At 36.1% G+C, this 22,397-nt stretch overlaps 1 protein-coding gene across 1 annotated transcript in view; it reads left to right on the top strand.

Annotated features, from left to right (window-relative positions):
* The first annotated feature begins 296 nt into the window (after window positions 1-296).
* Sema3c (semaphorin 3C) overlaps window positions 297-22,397 on the top strand; it is a 140,166-nt gene continuing 118,065 nt past the window's right edge. Inside the window, exons 1-2 of the mRNA XM_048339910.1 lie at window positions 297-562; window positions 2,514-2,654. Of these exons, the coding sequence (XP_048195867.1) occupies window positions 2,552-2,654 (103 nt within the window). The 5' untranslated portion in view covers window positions 297-562; window positions 2,514-2,551. The remainder of the gene's footprint in view (window positions 563-2,513; window positions 2,655-22,397) is intronic.

Genomic DNA, 22,397 nt, shown 5'->3' with positions numbered 1-22,397 from the left:
ACAACAAAAACCACCTTGGAGCGCACCCCTGCAAGTTGTTCTACAGTCGGCACCGCGGGCTGCCCAGGGAAGCGGACCTGCCTACAGCAGCGCGTTCCCGCATCTCTGGGGCAGTCCGGCCCGCCCTCGTGGCTCTCGGCTCCCGGCCACCCTTTGGCCCGTGAGCCTGGGTGGGGCCTCGCGGCCCCAGGATGCGGCCGGGTGGGGTGCGCTGGGCGGGCGCTGCGAGCCGGCTGGGCGGTGCGCCTGGGCAGTCCCAGCCGCACGCCGCGTCGCTGTAATCGGACACCCGTGCGCTCACCCCCCCCCCCCCCGCGCCTGCCGGGCCACTTGCCATTCACTCGGAGGTGCCCGATTGAACGACGCGGAGAAGGTCTCTGGGTGCCACGGCACTGCAGCGCCGGGAATTCCTTTACAAAGAAAGTCTGGGGATCGAGAAGAAAGAATTGCGCTGGTGGGATCGCACTGGGAATGAAGATCGTCTGCGGAAAAGGATTTAGACTGGGATATCCAACCTGGTAGCACGTTGATGACTTTTCTGCACTGAGCTCTTCCAACCTCGGTAAGCTGGACGCGTTATTTTCAGCTTTATACATTTAGCCAGGTATAACTTTAGGGTGTATACATCGGTGTACTACAGTCTGGGCATTTTCTGAAGTGCCCACGCGGGTTGTCGCGAAAGCATGCTTGGTGCTGCTGCGGGCCTGGCTGGCTGGAGTTGTTTAAGCTGTGACACCTGTGTAGAGTTGAGAGTTGGGCGTTATTCTGATGCTTTTTAAAGCAAAATGGATCGTGAGTAATCCAGCAATTCGTATTTTTCCTTAATTGGCAGTCAGTAACAGGTAACACGAGGCAGCACTTCTAACTGCGGGGAGTTACGGGGAAGACTTTGTAAGGTACTTTGGGGGCGGGGAGGGTGCAAGGAAGTGAGACACTTGGCTTTCACCTTTTCAGTACTAGGTAGAGATGAAATCAGCTTGCTCTGGAGACCAGTTTATTTCATCTACGATGTTATTCCTTGCAATTTATTCAATGTCCCCTTAGGGGACATATCTGATTAGATTTGGGTAATTGCTATATGTGAAAAACATGGAAATACTACCAGTCTAACAAACAGATTGAGGTTGGGCATATTAATAGTTTTTTTTTTCTTTTACTTTTTGTTCCCTTGACACTAACTATAAATCCAAGGCCCAAATTACTAAGAGAAAGTCACCCATAAAAATTAATTTTCTTCTAAGTTAATTTAGGGATGACAGGGTGAAGAGGTTGTGGCATCAGGAAGAAACTGTTTCTTTTGAAAATTACCAACACAAATACTTCTAGGGTTTCCTCCCTCTGTGTGGTCAAAGAAGCAATAGTGTTTCTTCCTTAAATCACATTGCCTTTGCACAACCTGTGAAAGCAATTTAGAACTGTTGTTGCCGATTGAGTGTTTGGGCTAATTGCTCTTTTCCTCTGTATCAATGAAGCAGTCTTCAGTGTTGAATGCCACTTCTTCGTTGAATAGAGCACATGATATAATTTTTTTAAAAAAAAAGCACAATGTTGGAGATTAGTATTTTTACCTGTACCTTTCTAAATTACACTAACAGCATTTTACTAAACAATTACTGTATAATGATGAAAATGATAGAATTTCTCTTATGGTTGTGAGCTTAATTTGTCTAGTGTTTTGTCCCTCCCCGCCCTCTTCTGTAGTTCATATAGCATGTCACTTGTTCTTCCCTGGTATCCAGACATTAGTTAATAGTGTGTATCAATTTTATAGGTGCACTTTTACAGATCCATTCTTTTCTCTTTGATTTATGTATTGGAATTTTGACAGCTCACTTTGTGGTTGATTTATTTAAAATATGCATTGGTGGGATTCAAGAGTCACTGGCTTACTCACCACTAGGCTCAGTGATTTGAATTTGGCAGGAGTCCATGGTTACCTCATCTACATCATTGAACAGCTGCCTGGTCACCAGAATAAATTGCCACATAGCTAATTTAAATGAGTTTACTAATCTAAGATTGAGTACATAGATTTATGTATAGAAAAACCATCTTAGAGACAAGTGCTTCCAAAGAGTTAATAATTATGGAAGCAAGTGGGCACACATAAAAGCACATGTTGGATTTCTCTACTACTGTCTTGAGGAGGGAGCAGTGCCCTATCAGCAGCTCTCTGAGTCCTTTTAGTGGAATAGATTTTTAGAGAGCTCGGTTACCAGACTGGTTTCTCCGTTGGGAATCAATACACTTTAACTTGCTGCTTTACTCTCCTTCCATGTTAGCATTATTTTGATGGAAGATGAAACAGCTCTCTAGTTGCAGAGATGTGCAGACCCAAATAAATCAGCCTTTTCACATGTGAGATGCTAAGTCACAGCACCTCCTACTGTATGTAGCTCTGAAGAATTTCAGTTGTAACTTTTGTGAATAGGTTGCTCTGTCTAAATCACTGTGTTTTTGTATTCCTAGCCTGTGAAATGAGATATCACAAACTTTTTATCTCTGTTTTAAAGGTATTTTCCCTTGGATATTGACTTCCCAAACTGAAGAAATGGCATTCCGGGCAATTTTCATGTTGGTTGGAGTACTTATTTGTTCTATCTGTGTAAAAGGATCTTCTCAGCCCCAAGCAAGAGTTTATTTAACATTTGATGGTAAGAAAGTTGAAAAGAAAATTCTGGGAAAATGTTATCTGCCGTTTTATTTGGTTTCACTTTATCAAGATAAAAAATAACCAATTAAAGACAGAATATTGCTGAGGATGAACATGAAAAGTAGTACTAGGGTGCTTTTCAGATGCTAGAGCTAGGCTGGGGATATGGCCTAGTGGCAAGAACGCTTGCCTCGCATACATGAAGCCCTGGGTTCGATTCCCCAGCACCACATATACAGAAAAATGGCCAGAAGTGGCGCTGTGACTCCAGTGGCAGAGTGCTAGCCTTGAGCAAAAAGAAGCCAGGGACAGTGCGCAGGCCCTGAGGTCCAAGGCCCAGGACTGGCAAAAAAAAAAAAAAAAAAAAAAAAAAAAAAAAAAAAAAAAATCCAGATGCTAGAGCTATTGCAAATGATGGTTTAATAATGATGAAAGCCGGGCTGGGGATATAGCCTAGTGGCAAGAGTGCCTGCCTCGGATACACGAGGCCCTAGGTTCGATTCCCCAGCACCACATATACAGAAAACGGCCAGAAGCGGCGCTGTGGCTCAAGTGGCAGAGTGCTAGCCTTGAGCGGGAAGAAACCAGGGATGGTGCTCAGGCCTGAGTCCAAGGCCCAGGACTGGCCAAAAAATAAATAAATAAATAAATAAATAAAAATAATGATGAAAGCCCCACGAGGAAATGTTTATGCGAATGCTTGAAGTACATACTGTCATTTGTTTCCCCCTTAAGTTTCTTCTATGTTTATATGTATGTTCTTGGACAGATAGTGAAAAACTCAAAGCCAATCATCTTTGACCATTTTGCTCTCTTGGTTATGATAAGAAACACTCTCTTCTGCCATCCTTCATTAGCAGAAAAATACTATATCGGTTTAACTTGCTAAGACATCTCCCAACAAATTTGATATATTCGCTTCAAAACTTTACTGTGTGGGTATTCTAATGGTGTCTCTTCTATTTTTACACAATTCTAATGAATTGAAATGTACCTGCAAGAATGGTTGGAAATATATTTATGACTGTTGTTGTGTACAGATGTTGCCTTCAAAAGCTTAGGGAGAAAGATGCAACTTCAACCTGTTATATACATTAAAGACAATGTTCTCTGAAGGAATAGTTAGCCAAATGTGTGCATAAGCTTTCTTTTCTTTTGTCTCTTTGTGTCAGTAGTGGGACTTGAATGCAGGGCCTCATGCTCTTCCTTGGCTTTTTCTAAACTCAATTCTGGCTCCACTCTAGGACATGAGCCAAAGCACCATTTCTGGCTCCTTGTTAGTTAATTGGAGAGTCTCACAGGTTTTCTGCCTAGGCTGGCTCTGAACCACAATCTTCATATATCAGCCTTCTCAGCAGCTAGTATTACCAGCATGAGCCACCAACACCAAGGGTTGTGCATTAATTTTCAATATCTCTAATTGATAAATGATTTTGTGGAGTCAAGAAATCCATGCTAACTGGACAGATGAAATAAGATGCGAAAGAGAAGTGCCTTGCTATTTGGGAATGTGGACATTTTTATTGCATTTTTCTTCTCTGCGTGAAATTCAGTTGATAGAATATTCTTTCATACTTTTCCATGCCTGGTGTCCCTGAAATTCTTGATTATCTTCAGTCTCAAATAGCACCATGACTGGCAGTGCAAGAGCTATCTTCCTTTCCCTTTGTTTGAAAGTTACCAAGTGCTTCTCCAAGGTCATTATAAGCACTGAAGGAACCATATTTAGAACTTACAGTGTGTAAACTTCTAATTTCTTTTTTAGCATTCAAGCTAGACATTCCCCACTAAAACTATAGCTATGCAGTTTGGTTGTGTGGCAGATGTGGAACAGGGGACAGAAAACTCTTTGGTAATATCTTTTTCTCTTATTAATTAGTAAAACATCTTTCAGTCTGCCCACAGTTTTTCTCCCAAATTGAGAACTAAGAAATATTTCATCAAATAAGATTGACAATATTATCCAAAATATAGCATTTTCAGTATAGAATTGGAATGTTGTATTTCATTAGAAAGACTAAGTCACAGTCTAATAAAATGAATACTAGGCTGTTTCTTAAAAGGTGGGGGATAGGGATAGAAGGAAGAGGGTATATAAATGATGTAGAAAGAAGTAGGGAGAATACAGGCATAAAATTCAGTTTATATCATATGAATTAAAAGTACTGGCAGGAGGGCTTGGGTTGGGAGGGATGGGGTGAATAATGAAAGGAGGTGACGTCAATGAAGATGCAGTATATACATAGACTGGTTTTTTGAATAGTAACTCCTTTGTAAAACTAATTAAAGAAAATAAAAATAAAATTTAACAAATGATTTCTACAAATATGTAGGGAGATAGGATGGTCTAAAAATTAGCCACTTCTATTGCATCAAAACTAACCTCAAACTTATTTTTAATTATGTCTTATTTTCTTTAATGGTTGATTCTTTAAGGAGATATCATGCAACATGTAAGTTTATGAATATAGTATATCAAGATTGATGTCACCCCTCTCCAAATCTTTTATATAAATATAATCAATTGAGTTTCTAAAGATAATTCAGTACTTTTCCATTTGAAAGGAGAGTTGAAATTATATTTCACAGAAGAAAAGTAAATTTTTTAAATTAAATTTTATTGACAAGGTGATGTGCAGAAGGGGTACAGTTATATAATAAGTTAGTTAGTACATTTCTTGTCATATTTGTTATACCCTTCCTTATTTTTCTTTCCCATCCCTAGTTCAGGAAGGCATATATACAATATCCAGTGTACCAAAGTCATATACAGTAACCACGTGGGGTATGCCAAAGGAAATTCACCTAGAACATTAAATGTAACAGCAATAGTATTCTCCTGTGTCCTTCTCTTGGAGTTCTTTTTGCTTATCCTCATCTTATATAATAATGTGTACATAGCTGTTGAGTTATTGTGATCCTCTGATAGGTATATCCTGGAACTTTTTGTTTAGTAGTTGTTTGGTTTTTAGATGCATAATATAAAGTCCCAAACATGTGGAAATACCATTTGAAAAGAAGTTTGTTATTTTGCAGACCTAGTCTCTACTGTCCCACCCCAAAAGTCATATATCAAGAAGACCATGCACCTTTGTTCTCTCTGTTCTAGGCTTGTCTCACTCAACATTATTTGCTCAATCTCTGGCCATTTGCCTGCATATACCAATAGTTTATCATTTCTAATCGCTATGTAGTATTCCATTATGTACAGGTACCACCTTTTTTTGGATCCATTCATCTGTAGTGGGGCATCTGGGTTGTTTCCATATTTTGGCTGTTGTGAATTGTGCTGCGATAAACATGGATGTGCAGTTGTCTTTATGGTATCCTGAGACCTGTTGTTCAGGATAGATGCCTAGGAGTGGTATGGCTGGGTAATTGGGTATGTCTATGCTGAGCTTTTTGAGGAACCTCTATACTGCTCTCCAAAGTGGTTGTACTAGTTTGCACCCCCACCAACAGTGGAGAAGGGTTCCTCTTTCCCCACATCCCCTACAGCAAGTGTTGTTGCCTGAGTTCAGAGTATATGCCATTCTAACTGGCGTGAGGTGGTATCTCAGGGTTGTTTTTATTTGCATTTCCATTACCAGCAGGGATGTTGAAAATTTCCTCATATGTTTCTTTGCAATTTTTATTTCTTCTCCTGTGAAGCCTCTCTTTAGCTCCTTTGCCCATTTAATAATTGGTTTACTGGGTTTGGAGGGAGTTAGTTCCTTGAGTTCTCTGTAGATGACGGATATTAGGCCTTTGTCTGTTGCTGTGCTGGTGAAGATCCTTTCTTATATGATTGGCTTTCTATCTAGTTTAGTGGCTATTTCTTTAGCTTTTCAGAAACTTTTTATTTTGTAGTCCCATTTGTTAAATCTCTCCCCTATCTGTTGTGCCCCTAGGACTCTGTTTAGGAAGTTCCTTCCTGTGCCTATAAGTTCTAGCATCTTTCCAACTCTGTCCTTCAGTAGTTTCAAGGATTCAGGTTTGATATTGAGGTCCTTAATCCATTTTGAGTTGATCTTGGTGCTTGGTGATAGGCTAGGATCCACAAGAAAAGTAAAATTGATCTTTAGAATCAAATTTTCTTACTATGTGCAGATAGTGACTGGAGCATTTCAGTGGGACTGGAAGGTACTAGAAAGTTTTAAAATGACATAAGTCTACTATTTTAGATGTTTTAAATCCCAAACCCAACACAGATCCTTGCAGAATAAGATACACTTTCATTTATAATTAACGTAGACTTTTGTCTAATAAGTCACTTGTAAAAAATTTCTTAATTTTTGATATAGTATTCTTTTGAATAGTATTATCAATAAATTATGAAAGTTAGATAGCACTAAAATAATTAAAATGAAAGGAAAAACTGGGAGAAAGCCAGGAAAGGGGTGACACTGCTCAAAAAATTTACTCATTACCTGACTTAGGTAACTGTAACCCCTCTGCCCATCACCTTTATAATAATAATAATTGAAAATAAATTAATTAACTACTAATTCATTTTGCAAACCCAAGTAGATGAATTAAAATAAAATTCTACTCAGTCTAAATTAATAGCTTCTTAGAACCCACAATTTTGCAGTAGGCAAGATGTCAAAAGAAAAATACCTTTCTAGTTGGACTTTGGCTATCCAGACAGTTTAGATTTCAAGACTGTAGCACAAAGCTAGCTGGGCAAAAAAATCTATGAGACTCCTATCTAGCCACCAAAATATGTAGCAACTAAAGTTATGGCTCAAGTGGTAGATGCCAGCTTTGGGTACAAAATGTAAGGGACAATACTTTGTTCCAACACACACACACACACACACACACACACACACACACACACAAACACAAACACACTCAGAGACATAAACTTGACAAAAACAATTGTTAAATTGTACAAAATTTCAACAATCAAAGATGATTTCTAAAGTAAATTCTCTAAAAATTGCTGACACTTGACATCAAAATATAGAACTGTGTACAGAATTACCAGAAGTATTATTGCACATGTATTTAAAAACATACTGATATTTACTTTCTTTAATATACCTTACATTTAACATATGGATATTTAGTTTAATTTACCTTATATATCAACCAAAATTCAGGAATTATAAGATGTTTGGAGGAAATTCAAATACTCTCAAGTTTTATTAGGCAGAGGTCAGTTTTGTCCCTTGTTTGATATCTCTGTGTATGCTTGAATTCTCTCAGAATTTTTTTTTTTTTTTTTTTTTTTTTTTTTGCCTGCTGGCTGTTTATTCTTGAAACCTTCTCTCTCACTATAACTGGGTCCTTTATCTGTCTCATTTTGAGTGAAACTTTAAAATAATCTATTCTATCTCATTTTACTTGAAGTCCATCTAAGCATTGCTGTCAATTTAAAGGTGTGTGAAATAAAGTTTCTCCTTCCATCCACATTCCATTCTCTGTTTTGAGGTGGATTGATGGAGTGATAATGTTTACAAAACAGTGATTTACAGCTGTTGACTTCCATGCTGATGCCATGCCTATTCCAAGCAGATGCCTATCAGTCCTATGTGAGAATGAACCTCACGTGATAATAATTAGATACATTGGTGCTCCCCCAATCATTCCTGTGAAGAAAACCACAAATTTTTCTATTAGGTGTTTTCTAATGGCAATAATTCCCATTTTATGCCCATTTTCCAAATGTCATGCTACTGCTTTTGAACTTGAATTATTTGTAGGAATAAACAAACAAACCAGATTTGTAGATTCACTTCATAGAATTATTGAAATTTATTTATTTTTCCTCTAAAAGCAATTTTGGAATATAGTAGTCTCATAAGAAAAGTAACTGTTGCCTATATTCAAAGCAATCTTGTTGTGTTTGCTAATGTATCAGTGAAAAAATGTTGACTAAATCTATCTTTAACCCAGTAAATATGCTAGCATATATGATAAATCAAAATCTGGAATAAGTGCATCATAGCTTGATACAATTATGAAAGTTCTTTTTAGTACTTAAGGCAAGGTTTCTGAACTGAAAATAAAGATATCATCTACATGTAAATCCATAAAAATATACTTACTGGATTAAGCATAATCAATATTATTTGTATTTCAAAAAGTAATGAATCACTTGAAAATGAGATTATTTTTTCAGCTACTAATTCAGATTAATCTAAACTGAATTTATTAAAATAAATTTATTCATACTTTTTCTTATTTTTTATTCTGTAGGATCTGTAGTAATGTTTTATTACATTTCTCATATTGAAAGCTTTTCTTTACCTTTTTGTATTTGTTTAAAGGTGTATCTACTTTATCCACCTTCAAATAAATAACTTTCAGTATTGTTAATTTTATCCATTCTACATTCTATCTATCTATCTGTGTATCTGTCTGTCTGTCTGTCTGTTATCTATCTATCTATCTAGTGCCAGTCCAGGGTTTGAATTCAGAGCTGTGCTTCTTTGGCTCAAGTTTACCACTCTTCCATTTGAGCTGCAGTGCAATTCTAATCTTTTCTGAGTAATTTATTGGAGATGAGAGCTTCATGGACTTTCCTGCCTGGGCTGGCTTCAAACTGCCATCCTTAATTCTCAATCTCCTGAGTAACTGGGATTATAGGAGTGAGCTACTAGTGTCCAGCTAACATTTTATTTATTTATTCTGAATTTCCTTATTACCTAATGTTCTCTTTCTTCATGATAATTTTGTTCTTAGTTTCAGCATGTCATTAAATAGAAGTCTGGGTTACTGATTTTATATAATGTTTGTACTGTAGCCATCCAGGTTATAAATTTCCCCCAAAACAATGTTTTAGCAGTCCACCACAAATTCTGCCAAAATACAATATGATTGCAATTAGTTGTTTCTTGTATCTTATCTATGGACTATTTAGAAATGTGTCTGTAATGTGTAGTAATGTATAGATCTTGTAAATTTTTTGTAGATTTTTCTATTATCAATCTCTACAGAATTTATACCATGTTAGTTATTTAAGCCTAATTAGTGACAGAGTAAACAGACTATATATTTGGCTTTTGTTGCTTAGAGTATTTGTTCAATGCCAATAAGGTCTAGTCAGTTAATGATTATCTAGATCTTTACTGATTTTCTATTTTCTTGTTCTTTCAGTCACTGAGAGAAGAGGTTGAATTACCCAACTAGAGTTATGGATTTTTAAAATTGTTCTTGCAATTTCTGTCAAATTCTGATACATATCTTTCAATTTATATTATTATATGCTGACATTTAGAAGCATTATACCTCTTATCAAATTGACTATTTTTCGTTTATTACATATCCTTGATTATAGTAATCTTTATTTTGAGATGTGCTTTTTGCACATATGACATTCTAAACTTTTTATATAGTAAAAAGAAAAAAATAAAAATGTAATTACAGCCAGGCACTGGTGGCTCAACACCTGTAATCCTAGTTACTTAGGAGGCTAAGATCTGAGGACCTTGAAAGGAAAATCTGTGAGAATCTTATCTCTAACAACTTACCAAAAAGCTAAAAGTAGAGCTGTGGCACAAGGGATAGAGTGTAAGCCTTGACCAAAACTGCTCAGGGACAATGCCCAGGCCCTGAGTTCAAACCCCAGGACTGGCATTACAATGTCACAATTTATGAGATTTTAAGTCACGTATATGAAAATGTAAGAAAGTGTATTTAAATAAATACATATTTGCATATATATTCATGAATAGATAGTAGAATAGCAGTATGATATAGTAACAATTTCATTTATTTGAAATAAAAGTATCAAGGTTTGATCCTTTATTGGAGTCTTTTGAGTCCTTTGAATTCTTAAATCTTTGTAAGAACCTCATCAAGCAAACAAACAAAAGCTCAAAAATTGGACCAATCTCTAAGACGAATTTCTTGCCCTAAACTTATTTTTAAAATTAGTTTATTCTTATGAAAGTCGGACTTATACTGTATTATACTTCAATGCTTACAAGAATAGTTTGTGTAAATTTACTTAGATGTGGAGAAATACAAGAACTTATGCAATAGGGCTTAAACTTAGATTTGCTTGGTTTTCTTACTCATTCCTGACTCTTTTTTTTTTTTTTTTTCTTTTTGGCAAGTCCTGGGCCTTGGACTCAGGGCATGAGCACTGTCCCTGGCTTCTTTTTGCTCAAGGCTAGCACTCTACCACTAAGGCACAGTGCCACTTCTGGCCTTTTCTATATATGTGAAGCTGAGGAATCAAGCCCAAGGCTTCATGTATATGAGGCAAGCACTCTTGTCACTAGGTCATATTCCCAGCCCTCATTCCTGATTCTTTATCACTTGAACCACATCTCCCATCCAGCATTTTGCTGGCTAACTGGACAGAGTCTTGAAGAATTTTCTTCTCCAAAATTTTTTCTAACATCAACCCTCTGAATTTTACACTCCTGAGTAACCAGAATTATAGGCATGAGCCATCAATACCCAATTAATAGGTAGATATGCCATGGTTTCCTGCTATTTCTTTGGTGGGCTTTACTGAGGAATTTATTCATATTCTCCCTATTCTCGAATTTTTATCATTAAAATGGGAATAACACCTATTCTAAGAACTGTTTTTGTTAATTTGTAAACAGTTGACTACAGATCTATACCCTGGAACACAATGATCAACGTTAAAAAAAAATCTTTCTATTTCCCAATCCTTCCTGTATTAAATACCAAACACTCTGTAATCTTGAAATGAAATGTATATAATAATCCTTCTCAGATAATTCCAAAACCATCTCTTAATTATTCTACTTCCTTCCTTATAGGCATTTTGCCCTGCAAATGTTAAATGTTTTCTGTCAAGTGTTTTGGAGTGCTCTGATTAGATGCCTACTTTTCTAATGCCAGGAGGAAGAAGCTTCATATAATGTCAGTCTTCTTTAATGGCTTTGAAAGGTGTCCTGGGATGGCCTTTCCTTATTCTTTCATGCAATCTATATGTCAGCATGTCTGCATATGTTTCAGCTTTTGATGCTTTTATTGCCCCAAATATATTATCCTACTTCAGATTCTAATGTTTAAGAATCTGTGTATCATCTTGAACTTAATAAGAATTCAGACAGCGTGAATGAGTCTTAAGGTTTCCATGGCTTCACATTGTAGATTACTGTTTGCCATTCTTGAAGCATTAAGTTTAGGGTAACATGGAAACTCAGAAAGAAGGGCATATGGGATATTTTCTGATTAATTTTATCATAATCATCTTAAATAAGATGAAATGTAAAAGAATGAAATGTAAATTCATCCACCCAAATATCAAGTGTATGCTACATTTATATCCAGCATGAAATAGTTTTAAAATATTACACTTTTCTATGCCTGAGGTGAGTAAATTAAAATTCTTTAAAAAACATTTGCTCTTAGGAATACTTACTGTTTGAAGAAATTTATGGGTATTATGGTTCAAGAGTTTAGTTCAGGCTTCCTACTTAGACTAGTGAGATCATGTAATCTAAAGAGGATATTTATTATAAAGTTACCAAACAAGTAAACATTACTGGTATGTGTGTCTTATATTGAGGGGCAACTACAATTCCAAAGTTGACTCATGCAAGATGACATAATATTTCTACCTATGTTACCAAAGCAATAATTTAGTCATGTGGAAATTTTATCTCTTTACCAAAATCATTGGAATTGTGAAATATTATTTTAAAGGATAATACTGCATAATACAGGCATCTGTGACTCTCACCTGTAATTCTAGCTTCTCAGGAGAGAGATACCTGAGTATCACAACTCAAAGCCAGCCCAAACAGGAAAGTCTGTGAGACACATTTCCTATTAGGCACCAAAAAAGCCAGAAATGGAGTTGTCACTTAAGCACTAGCTTTTAGCAAAGAAGGTAAAGGACAGGGCCCTGAGTCCAAACCCCAGAAGCAGAACAAAGAAAACTAAAGGTAATCCTGGTGGGTACTGAATCATCATTTCGTCCGTATACTTTTGTGGACTATCTGAAGGAAGTAAGGGCACTCAATATTCTAGGGGCTTCATGCAATCTGATAACCCCTTCCTTGAACAGAAAAGATTGGCTCAATGTTCTGTTTATTCTGGTTTCAAATTCTCAGTTATTGTTGGGCGCCAGTGGCCCACACCTGTAATCCTAACTACTCAGGAGGTTGAGATCTGAGGATCCTGGTTCAAAGCCAACCTGGGCAAGAAAGTCAGTGAGATTCTTATCTCCATTTAACCAGCAGAGAGGAAGGCCACTTCCAGTAGAGCCCTGGTGAGCTGAAAACCTCAGGGACAGTGCCCAGGTCCAGCGTTTAAGCCCCAGGACTAACCCCCCCCCCACCCCCCACACACACAAAAAAAAACTCAGTTATCAAGGTACTCAAGGAAATATTTGAAAGCACTTATGAAGATAGAAAAGCTCAACACTAATTCATTTAATACTTGAACTATAATTTCAGAAAAGTCAGTTTATGAAGCTGTTAAATCTTGCCTTGTGTTGTTAGTAGACACTGAAGACTTCTTTCTACAATGTGCCTTCTACTCTGGTTCCATTAAATTACCTAAAACTCCATAGAAAATTGATCATTAAGAGTGAAATGCCCTAGGAAACTCTATTTTCATGTATTATATTTTCTTCACTAATAAAGGCCAATCTGCCAGCTCAAATTCAAGGTTTTTATTCACATTGGATATTCATGACAGTGACATTAGGGTATGAAAGTGACTGAGTATAAATTTTGTCTTGGGGAATAAGTATAAAAAGAATAGTGACTACACTTGCCTACAATGCTCATTTTTATTTATTTACTTTATCATTCTCTTTGCCTTCTTTCAATGTTGAATTTTCAGTAATAAAACTGTTAGTCTTGAGGTTATCAGTAGTATATAAATGAGAAAGAATTTTATTTTAAATCAAAGAAAACAAAACGTCATTTTTCTTTTAATATTTGTCTCATTGGAAAGTAAGTCGAGTTAATTAAATACCAGATGAGAAGATCCTTGAGAACCAAATGAACTAAACTCACAATCCAATGAATTATTATTAGACAATAAACTCAAAATAATAAATTGTGTCTCTATGAACTCTAGTAACATTCACCATTACAAGACACATTTGTTGAAAATAGTTTGTCTAGTGGTTGCCCTAGAGATCAAAATAAGGTCAATTCTTTATTTCCCCATTAATTGTGGATGATGTTTACTCTGGTTGTATTGAAATCTTTAGTTCTCAGGGAATCTTGTGTTACTGCAGTTTCTTTTAAGTACTCCTTCAATGGTCATAGTAAATGTCTCCTAAATATCTTGAGCATCACCTACATGTTTTAATAAACCCAAAGTCAACCAAGTGTGAACAAAAAGGTGTGTTTTTCATCTTGTGACAGTGTCATTGACCTCATTAAGAAATGGATACGTTCATTGTAACTTGGACATTACCTGAAATTTGTAGAGTAAGCCACATTTTTGTTTTTTTAAAGCCATTAGTAAGAAACTGTTCTGAAATACAATTGAAATAGCTGGTGAGAAAAATTGCAAAGTAATGTAATCTGTTTTTTTTTCATAATAATAAACATAGGACGCTGGTATGTGAAATAAAGCAAAATCTTTTCTGTAGGCTGCAGTTAGAAGAGAGAAATTTTATTTCAGGTATTGTAAATAATACCTTGTAGAAATGTTAGGATAGATATGTCAGGATAGAAAAGATATATTCTCTTTTGAGAAGTTTTTTTTTTCTTTTAGAATAATGTGGAGGCCTTTATTTTCCTTTTGCTTAAAATATGGTTCTTATTCCAGCTGAGTTTTCACAGATGATATTAAGGCTCATTCTGTTGTTCCCAAATGGTGATATGACATCATGATTTTAAGACAGTGAAAAGGTACAATGCTTCTACAGTTTCTACAAAGGTATACAGAAGGATTGTTCTAGGGTTCTGAAGCCCAGTGAAAGAGCTTATGTGTTAGGAATGATCAATCACTCACTCCAAGTGATTTCATGAAAAAAGTGTCATATGGGTAAGCACATATTTTAATTAGATTTAACTTTATCAAATGGAAATGACTTAAGAGGTGAAAGGTAGTGTATTTTACATTTGTTCATGTATTGATTACATATTTCTATGTACATTTACAATACTATATTTTAAATAATTTTATTTTCAATATAAGAAAATATACTTATCATGAAAATTATGAATTGCTTCCATACTACAGATTGATATTTTGTCTTATATGTGTCTAAAAGACTTTGATAATTTATGTATATTCACTATAATAAGCACTAATGCATTATTTGTCCAGACTAACTACTTTGTGTTAACCTTGGTTTGTTAATTATATACTAAAAATATCTTTGTACAGCCCTACTATACTCATAAATACAAAATTATGATGCACCAATTAAAATAATAGTTTAAAATTTCTTTTTTTTTTTTTTTTGGCCAGTCCTGGGGCTTGTACTCAGGGCCTGAGCACTGTCCCTGGCTTCTTTTTGCTCAAGGCTAGCACTCTGCCACTTGAGCCACAGCGCCACTTCTGGCCATTTTCTGTATATGTGGTGCTGGGGAATCGAACCCAGGGCCTCATGTATATGAGGCAGGCACTCTTGCCACTAGGCCATATCCCCAACCCCTAAAAATTCTTTAAAAAGCCAAAAAATAGAATGAAAAGGTGCTAGTGTATTTCCAAATTTCTCTTAGAATGTCAAAACTTTCTAAAAATTAGAAAATAATATGTGTTTTCAACAGAAGATCAAATTCTTTTTTCAATGGATGAACCTTCAATTTTGAAAAAACAGGAATGAGGCCACTGGATCAGGTTCATTTTGTTGCTATAGTGAGAGTTCCTTTTGTGGTTCAGATACAAGACTAAGATCGGGAGAAGTTTAACTAGAGAGGAATTTATTATATTACTCTCCTTATCTCACTGTGCCAATTTAGCAAGACATATTTGTATAGGTTGAATTTAGCTTATACTTTCTATTAAAAGAGAAGCTACTTGAGTATGACTTTCCATGGATAATCCTTCAACATTAGCTAAATATAGCATTGACACATACTCAAAATTTCCATTTCCTAAACTTCTTTCATATAAGGAGATATAGGGAAACTTCCACTTTGGTATTAATTCTATTACTGTGAAAAACTATCAGCATAAAATATCAAGACAGAGAGCTTCCAGCTTTGGACAAATTCCAGCACTCCCATTCCTTCTGTATTTTCATTTATGTATAACTGAGGACTTCTTTTGTCAAAAGAAACAATTTTTTTTTTTAAGTAAAGGACAGAAAGTTAGTCTTTTTCCTATCACCAAGTATGCTTTGGCAAGGAAGAGCTGAAGAGGCAGAGCTCAGTGTTGAGCTATGTTCTATTTTTAGGGTAGACCTGGCCAGGAAGCAATGTGCTGAGCTGTAAAGATGGCAGTCCATCCTGAATTTCCAAGGTGGAAGCTTTTCAGAAACAATCATTTCCTGCCTTCTTTCTTCTCCAGAACAAATCCACTGCTTTTAAGTACTCAAGAGAATAATGATTCTGTTCTACAGAGTGTTTCTTTTTTGCTTTTTGAAGAATGCACTTTATAACAGAATACCTGTGAATAAAGGCCTGTAGAGCTGAAGCCTCTGCTCTGATCTTGTAGCTTGCTGCTGACAGTAGTAGAAAACAGAAGTGCAAAGAAGAAAATCAGTTATGATTTATGCTTGAATAGAATCAGAAGCAACCTGAAACATGCAAAGTACAATTGTGAAGAAATAGCAGGCAAATAATGTGAACATTAACAAACTCACCTCATGTTATTCCTTCTCCAAAGTGTATGCAAACACTGCAGCTTTAGCATGTTTTTTTTTCTTTTCTTTCTGAATAATTACTTATTTATTGTCAAAGTGATGTACAGAGGGGTTACAGTTTCATATATAAGGCAGTGGGTACATTTCTTGTACAATTTGTTACCTCCTCCCTCACTTCCCCCTCTCCCGCTTTCCCTCCTTCCCCCAGGAGTTGTTCAGTTGGTTTACACCAAATGGTGTTCTAAGTATTGCTTTTCCAGTCCTTTGTCTTTTTTTCCCTTGTATTTCCTGAATATTATGAAGACAACACTGCCCTTCCCTTTCCCTTTTTGCCCTATCTTCTTCCCCTTTTCTCTCATTCCCTTCCCCCTTCCCTCTTGATTTCTTTCCCCCCTTTCTTTCCTTTTCTCTCTCTCTTTTTTTTTCTCTCCTGAATCCTTCTGTTTTACCAGCGGTAGTATTTTGCACGTGCTAGCCAAATGGTCTACCAATGACCCACACCTTCAGTCTTAATAACTGAGTGTGCCCCTAAATTCTCTGCACAAAGTCTGTAGTACCTAAGGATAGACACTCAATATTTGTGTTGTTCTCTTTTATAAATAATTGGAAGACTTCCCCGTCCTCATTTCCAAGGACATTAACATATATGGCCTTTAAGGAAAGATCATTGTAGTTGGGCACCTGTGGCCCATACTTATAATCTTAGCTACACAGGAGGCTCAGATCTGGGGATCACGATTCAAAGGCAGCCCAGGCAGAAAAGTCCATGAGACTTATCTCCAACAAACTGCTCAGAAAAAGCTGCAAGTGACACTGTGGCTCAAGTGGTAGAGTGCTACATAGAACACAAAGAGTTTCAGGGAAAGTGAGAGCCCAAGCCCTTACTTCAAGTCTAGTACAGGGGTGAGGGTGGGGTGAGATCATTGAAACAATCTCCTGTGCTACTTAACTCTAATTTTTGATTAAAGAATTTTTATAGTGAAAGTGTAAAGTGTTCTACATAATTAATTTTAAAAAAATGAATTCCACACCAAATGGATACCAGACTTCAAATTCAGATTTGCTCTCATATTCATTATGTACAGATAATACATAATACATTGGCTAATGTGTAGTTTACAGTCTGTATAGAATCAATAGACCAAGGATATTATAATGTCATAGAAGACAATTTCTGATTGTCTAAGAAAAGATCAGTTTGCCAGTCTAGTGAAAATAATGCTTTGATTCTGTATATAATTAATATATCTAAAAAAATCATCTACTAAACTTCTTTCTCATGTGAGAACTACTTCTTTTATTTATTTATTTTCTTTTAAAACTGAGGCACCAAAGGGGTTACAGTTACATAAATCAGGTAATGTGTGCATTTCTTTTTGAACAGTGTCACCCTCTCCCTCATTTTCTTCTAGTTCTACCTTTTTAATGTACATACATATTGTATTTCTAGTGAAAGAATTCTGGAGAAGGGATATGAACATCTGAGTATAAACTATGTTATACAGGTAGACAATGAAGGAAAAATAATTATATTTAATCCTCTTTTAGTCTTTTCAAACTTACATATTCTTTTATAAATGTCTGTAACCAACCTTATAAGTCATAAAGAGGTGATAATATTCCTGGTATCATTTTAATGTGTTATTCATGGTTTTCCTCAATGTCAATAATCACAGGTTTATAATTACAATGTAATTGGGTAATTTAACTGTTCATATAGTTTAGCTGTTAGGATGTAATGAAGACACTCAGCTTTGTAGCGACTGCTTAGTGTGAGGAGCAGGACAAGAAGTCTTGGTGACTTGTGCATTTGAATGTTCCCATTAGCAATGGCTAGTATAGATTGCCCTTATAATTGTTAGAGTAACAATTGCAACAGAACTGTAATTCTTAACACAAAAGCCTTTTGTTCAATGGCATCAATGAAGAGTAACATAATAATTACAAAACTGATTTGTATAAAACATGTAAAATTTTCTTCTATTTCATTATAGAAAAACTCAAGTATATCTGTTAATCTATTGTCTATCTGTCTAACAAACATGTTTAAAGTCTCTATATGGAGATATATAGATACATACATATATGCATATACACACAACCATTCAGTAAGCTGAATTGAAAACATAATAAATTCAAGATGAAGTCTAAGCACATGAAAGTTTTGATTCTGTCTGGTGAACATTTTGGAACCCTCTTTTTATAACTTTTCCAACTTCTTAGAAATATTGTAGTTGTCATAATTTAACCCCAAACAAAAAAAAAAAACCTCATGTTTTGAGTTATCTCTTATTTGAAAAAAGAATTATTGGTTGATTTAATTTGTGTTGGTGTGCATTCGAAGTAGCCTAACTGTTCTCTAAAGAAAACAGTTCTGTGCTCACATCTAAGTTATGTACTAATCATGGAGAAAATGGAAAGAGATTTGGAATCCCATTGCACTATATAGGAATCTGAGTTCTTTATGAAGCAGTTTTCCTGGCATCAAATGCTTCCAATCTGTGAGTCCACCCAGCCTGATTGTCGCTTCATAAATTCAAACACATGGGCTATTTTTCTCCTTTTCCATGAACGGTATTACTCAGGACATTCCAAGAGACCGGAGCGTTAAGCTGGAATAAAACAATGAGTGCATTATCAACACCCAAAGAGCTTTTGGAATTTTATTAGAAGAAACCAATTAAGACATTATTGTCCAGCTAAGGGCCTAGCATGGCTTCAGAAAATTACTTTCTGGAGTCAAGTCAGGCAGGGCTTTAACTGGTAGGTACAGAGAGGAGATCTTTTGCTTAGAATTTTGACTGCCTTAATGCTCATGCCACTGAGCTTTTTCCTTTTAAGCTGATTCTTTTCAAAGCCACTCTTCCCACCACTGTTCTACATAATTGCATCAATCCCATTTCCCACTAGTCCTTAGAACCTGCTGATACGATGAGAGTTCATTGTGTGAAGATCTAGCTATGTAATATATACATTCTGTTCAACTGTATTTTGCAGTTTAATGTATTAAGTTTGGTAAACAAACTCATTTATACTTTTATGCCAGTATTCTATCTCTTAGTTATTAATTATATTTCCAACTGTGGGATAAGCACTTCTCTATTGTAGAAAGAAAGATGCATTTGTTGGCTTTATGTATTTATTTATTTATTGTTTGTTTGTTTATTTATTGGTTGTGGGGCTTGAACTCTGAGCCTGGGCAGTGTCCCTAAGCTGTTCAGCTCAAGGCTAGGGCTCTACTACTTGAGCCACAGTGCCACTTCTGGTTTTCTGGTGGTTAATTGGAGATAAGTTTCACAGACTTTCCTGCCCTAGCTGGCCTTGAACTACGATCCTCAGATCTCAGCCTTCTGAGTAGCTAGGATTACAGGCATGAGCCACCAGTGCCCAGCCAGTAGCTTTATTTTTCAAAGGAAAAACATAGTCCTTATGCACTCTGGAGAAGAGTTAGACAATATTCTGCTTTGGGATTAAAGTTAAAGTCTGCAGATCCCATTTATAATGTGTTTAACTTCATTGGAAACTTCTACAAGGTGCTATATAGACTTACTTCAGCTTGCATTTTAATTTTAGGATATGCATTGGACATATTGGTATGCAAAAATTATTTGTGACTATTTCAGGAATTACATTATAAAATGAATGTAAAATACCCATGCTTAGCAGTTAGTCTTTCATTTGACTCACTGTTGTGTATGTGTGTGTGTGCGCGCGCACGTGCGTGTGCGTGCGCACGTGCGTGTGCGTGCACACGTGCGTGTGCGTGCACACATGCACGTGCGCTTTGAGAAGGATTATCAAGCTGAACCTGGTATTTATTCATCAAATGGTAAAAACCTCAGAGCCCAGGTGCTGATGGAGTGCTTAGAAGGAATGTTGTTAGATGGGGCTGTGAGTTAAAATGTCATTTATTCCAGCTTTAGAAATGAAATTCAGTACCATAACCATTTATATGAAATTACCTCTAAAACAACTACCTTTGATATCCAAACATTATAATAAATATTTGACACTAAGGCAGAATTATAAAGCTTTCTTTAAAAAAAAAGTCTTGCTTCTGGGTGAATAGGTATTAGATTTTTAATAAGTGAAGATGAATTTGCTGAAGTGCATTAACTGTGTGTTAATTTTTCAAGTTGTGTAAGTATCTGGATTAAGTTCTACCCACACAAAATGCATTTACTTTTAGTAGTAGGTGGAAAAAAATGATTAGAATTTATTGTGGGAAAATTATGAACCAATATGAGAGAAAGTTTTGATTCCTTTATGAGGAATGTTTTGTGTACTTCTCTCTTATTCTTTTCTTCCTACTCTTTCATCCCATCTTCACTGCTGAAAGGGTCCATTATTCATTTAGCAAAAATTATCCAAGAAACTGTATTTAATATTTCAGGTGTTTTAGAGCATGCAATCTCTGATCTTATGTGTGTGTACAAAGAGAAGAATCTTGTTTGCAGTGGCCTCCTGTTTAGTTGAAGCAGGGTAAGCCAAATATCAATAACTATCAACCCCCAGCAAACCCAGAGCCATGTCATAAATGAGCGATTACACAGCCCTTTACAGAAGAGGACATTTGTGACAGAATATCTTAAATGAGTTTAAAATATTAGTCAAGGATAAATTAAGTTGGAAGGATCAAGAATGGAGTTATTACAACTAGTCAAAGGTCTCCAAAGCAAGTATCTGTTGTTTCATATCCAAATTCCTAGCAGTGTCTATAACTGTGCAATCAACTTGGCTACCTACTCGGTAACTATTTCCATCTCCTCTCTCCTTCTCCTTTCTTCCTTCTTGCTTTCTTTCCTTTATTCTTTTTCTACTTTTCTCTTTCATTCTCTCTCTCTCTTTTTCTCTCTCTCACACACATCCATGCACACATTACAAACACACACACACACACACACACATTGGATGTATTTTAGGGTTGCATCAAAGGCATGAAGAAGATGACTTTAAATATCCAGATTCAAAATGTCTTGGTCTTCCGAAACATCGTTTATACTTAGCAACAAACTCAATACCCAGGAGTTCCTTTCAGTAGAGCAGTGGTATATGCCTATAATATCAGCTACATCAGGAATGGAGATGGGAGGTTGTGGTTCATGGTTACCACAGGCAAAAAGTTAAGTGAAATTCCATTTCAGCAAACAAACCAGGCACAGAGACACATGTCTATAATTCCAGCTATACATGGGACAAAGGGATATCATGATCTCAGGCCAGCCATGAGCAGAAAACTGAGACACTATCTCAAAACAAGTAAAGTAAAAAGGTCTGAAGGCACAGATCAAGTAATAGAACATTTACCTAGCAAGTGGAAGGCCCTGACTTCAAACAAGTAATAAGCAGTACAAAAATAAATTCTTTTCTCTAGACTTTCACTTCCACCAGTAGGTTGCCACCCGATTATAAGCCAAAAAACAAGAAATTAGATGACAGGCACAAATCTTGAAGAAAAAAATCTATATTTTGTGATTTTCAAAATAATTGGTAAATTAAACTCAAGTTTCCCTTGAACAGTGATTTCTTGCCTTGGCTGCATATTGGACTGGCCTGCAAGCTTAGTTTAACTTACTGCCCAATGCAGCCATGATAGGTTGTATGGACCTCATTAGAGGCTTGTTGGCTTGTAAATGACTTAGTGCCAATTCTTAAAGGTCTTAGTCCTGATCTCCTTGAATGACCTGGCCCTCCTTTCTGTCTTCTGCCTTACACAGTGAGATGATGCTCTCACCAGATGTTGAGCCCTTGATCTTGACTTTCTAGCCTCCAGGGCTGTGAGGAAATATGTTCCTATTCTTTATCATGTGGTACAAGTATTCTGTTACAGTAGCACAAATGAACAAGTGAGAAAGGAAGATAATAAATTAAATTTTATGCTGGCTGTTACAGAATCATGACATGACTGTCTTAATGTGTGATGAGCCTTTTTAGTAAATTATTTGTGTGGAGTACTACAGCCTTAGGTTTCTACTACAATCCTGTTCTTCCATGTAAGCAAGAAAGCCAAGGATTAATGGTCTAGAGTTCTGCTTTGATAGACTGTAT

The sequence above is a fragment of the Perognathus longimembris genome, chromosome 2 (assembly GCF_023159225.1).
Source record: "Perognathus longimembris pacificus isolate PPM17 chromosome 2, ASM2315922v1, whole genome shotgun sequence".
NCBI classification, from domain to species: Eukaryota; Metazoa; Chordata; class Mammalia; order Rodentia; family Heteromyidae; genus Perognathus; species Perognathus longimembris.
This window is presented reverse-complemented; position numbering and strand designations above follow the sequence as displayed.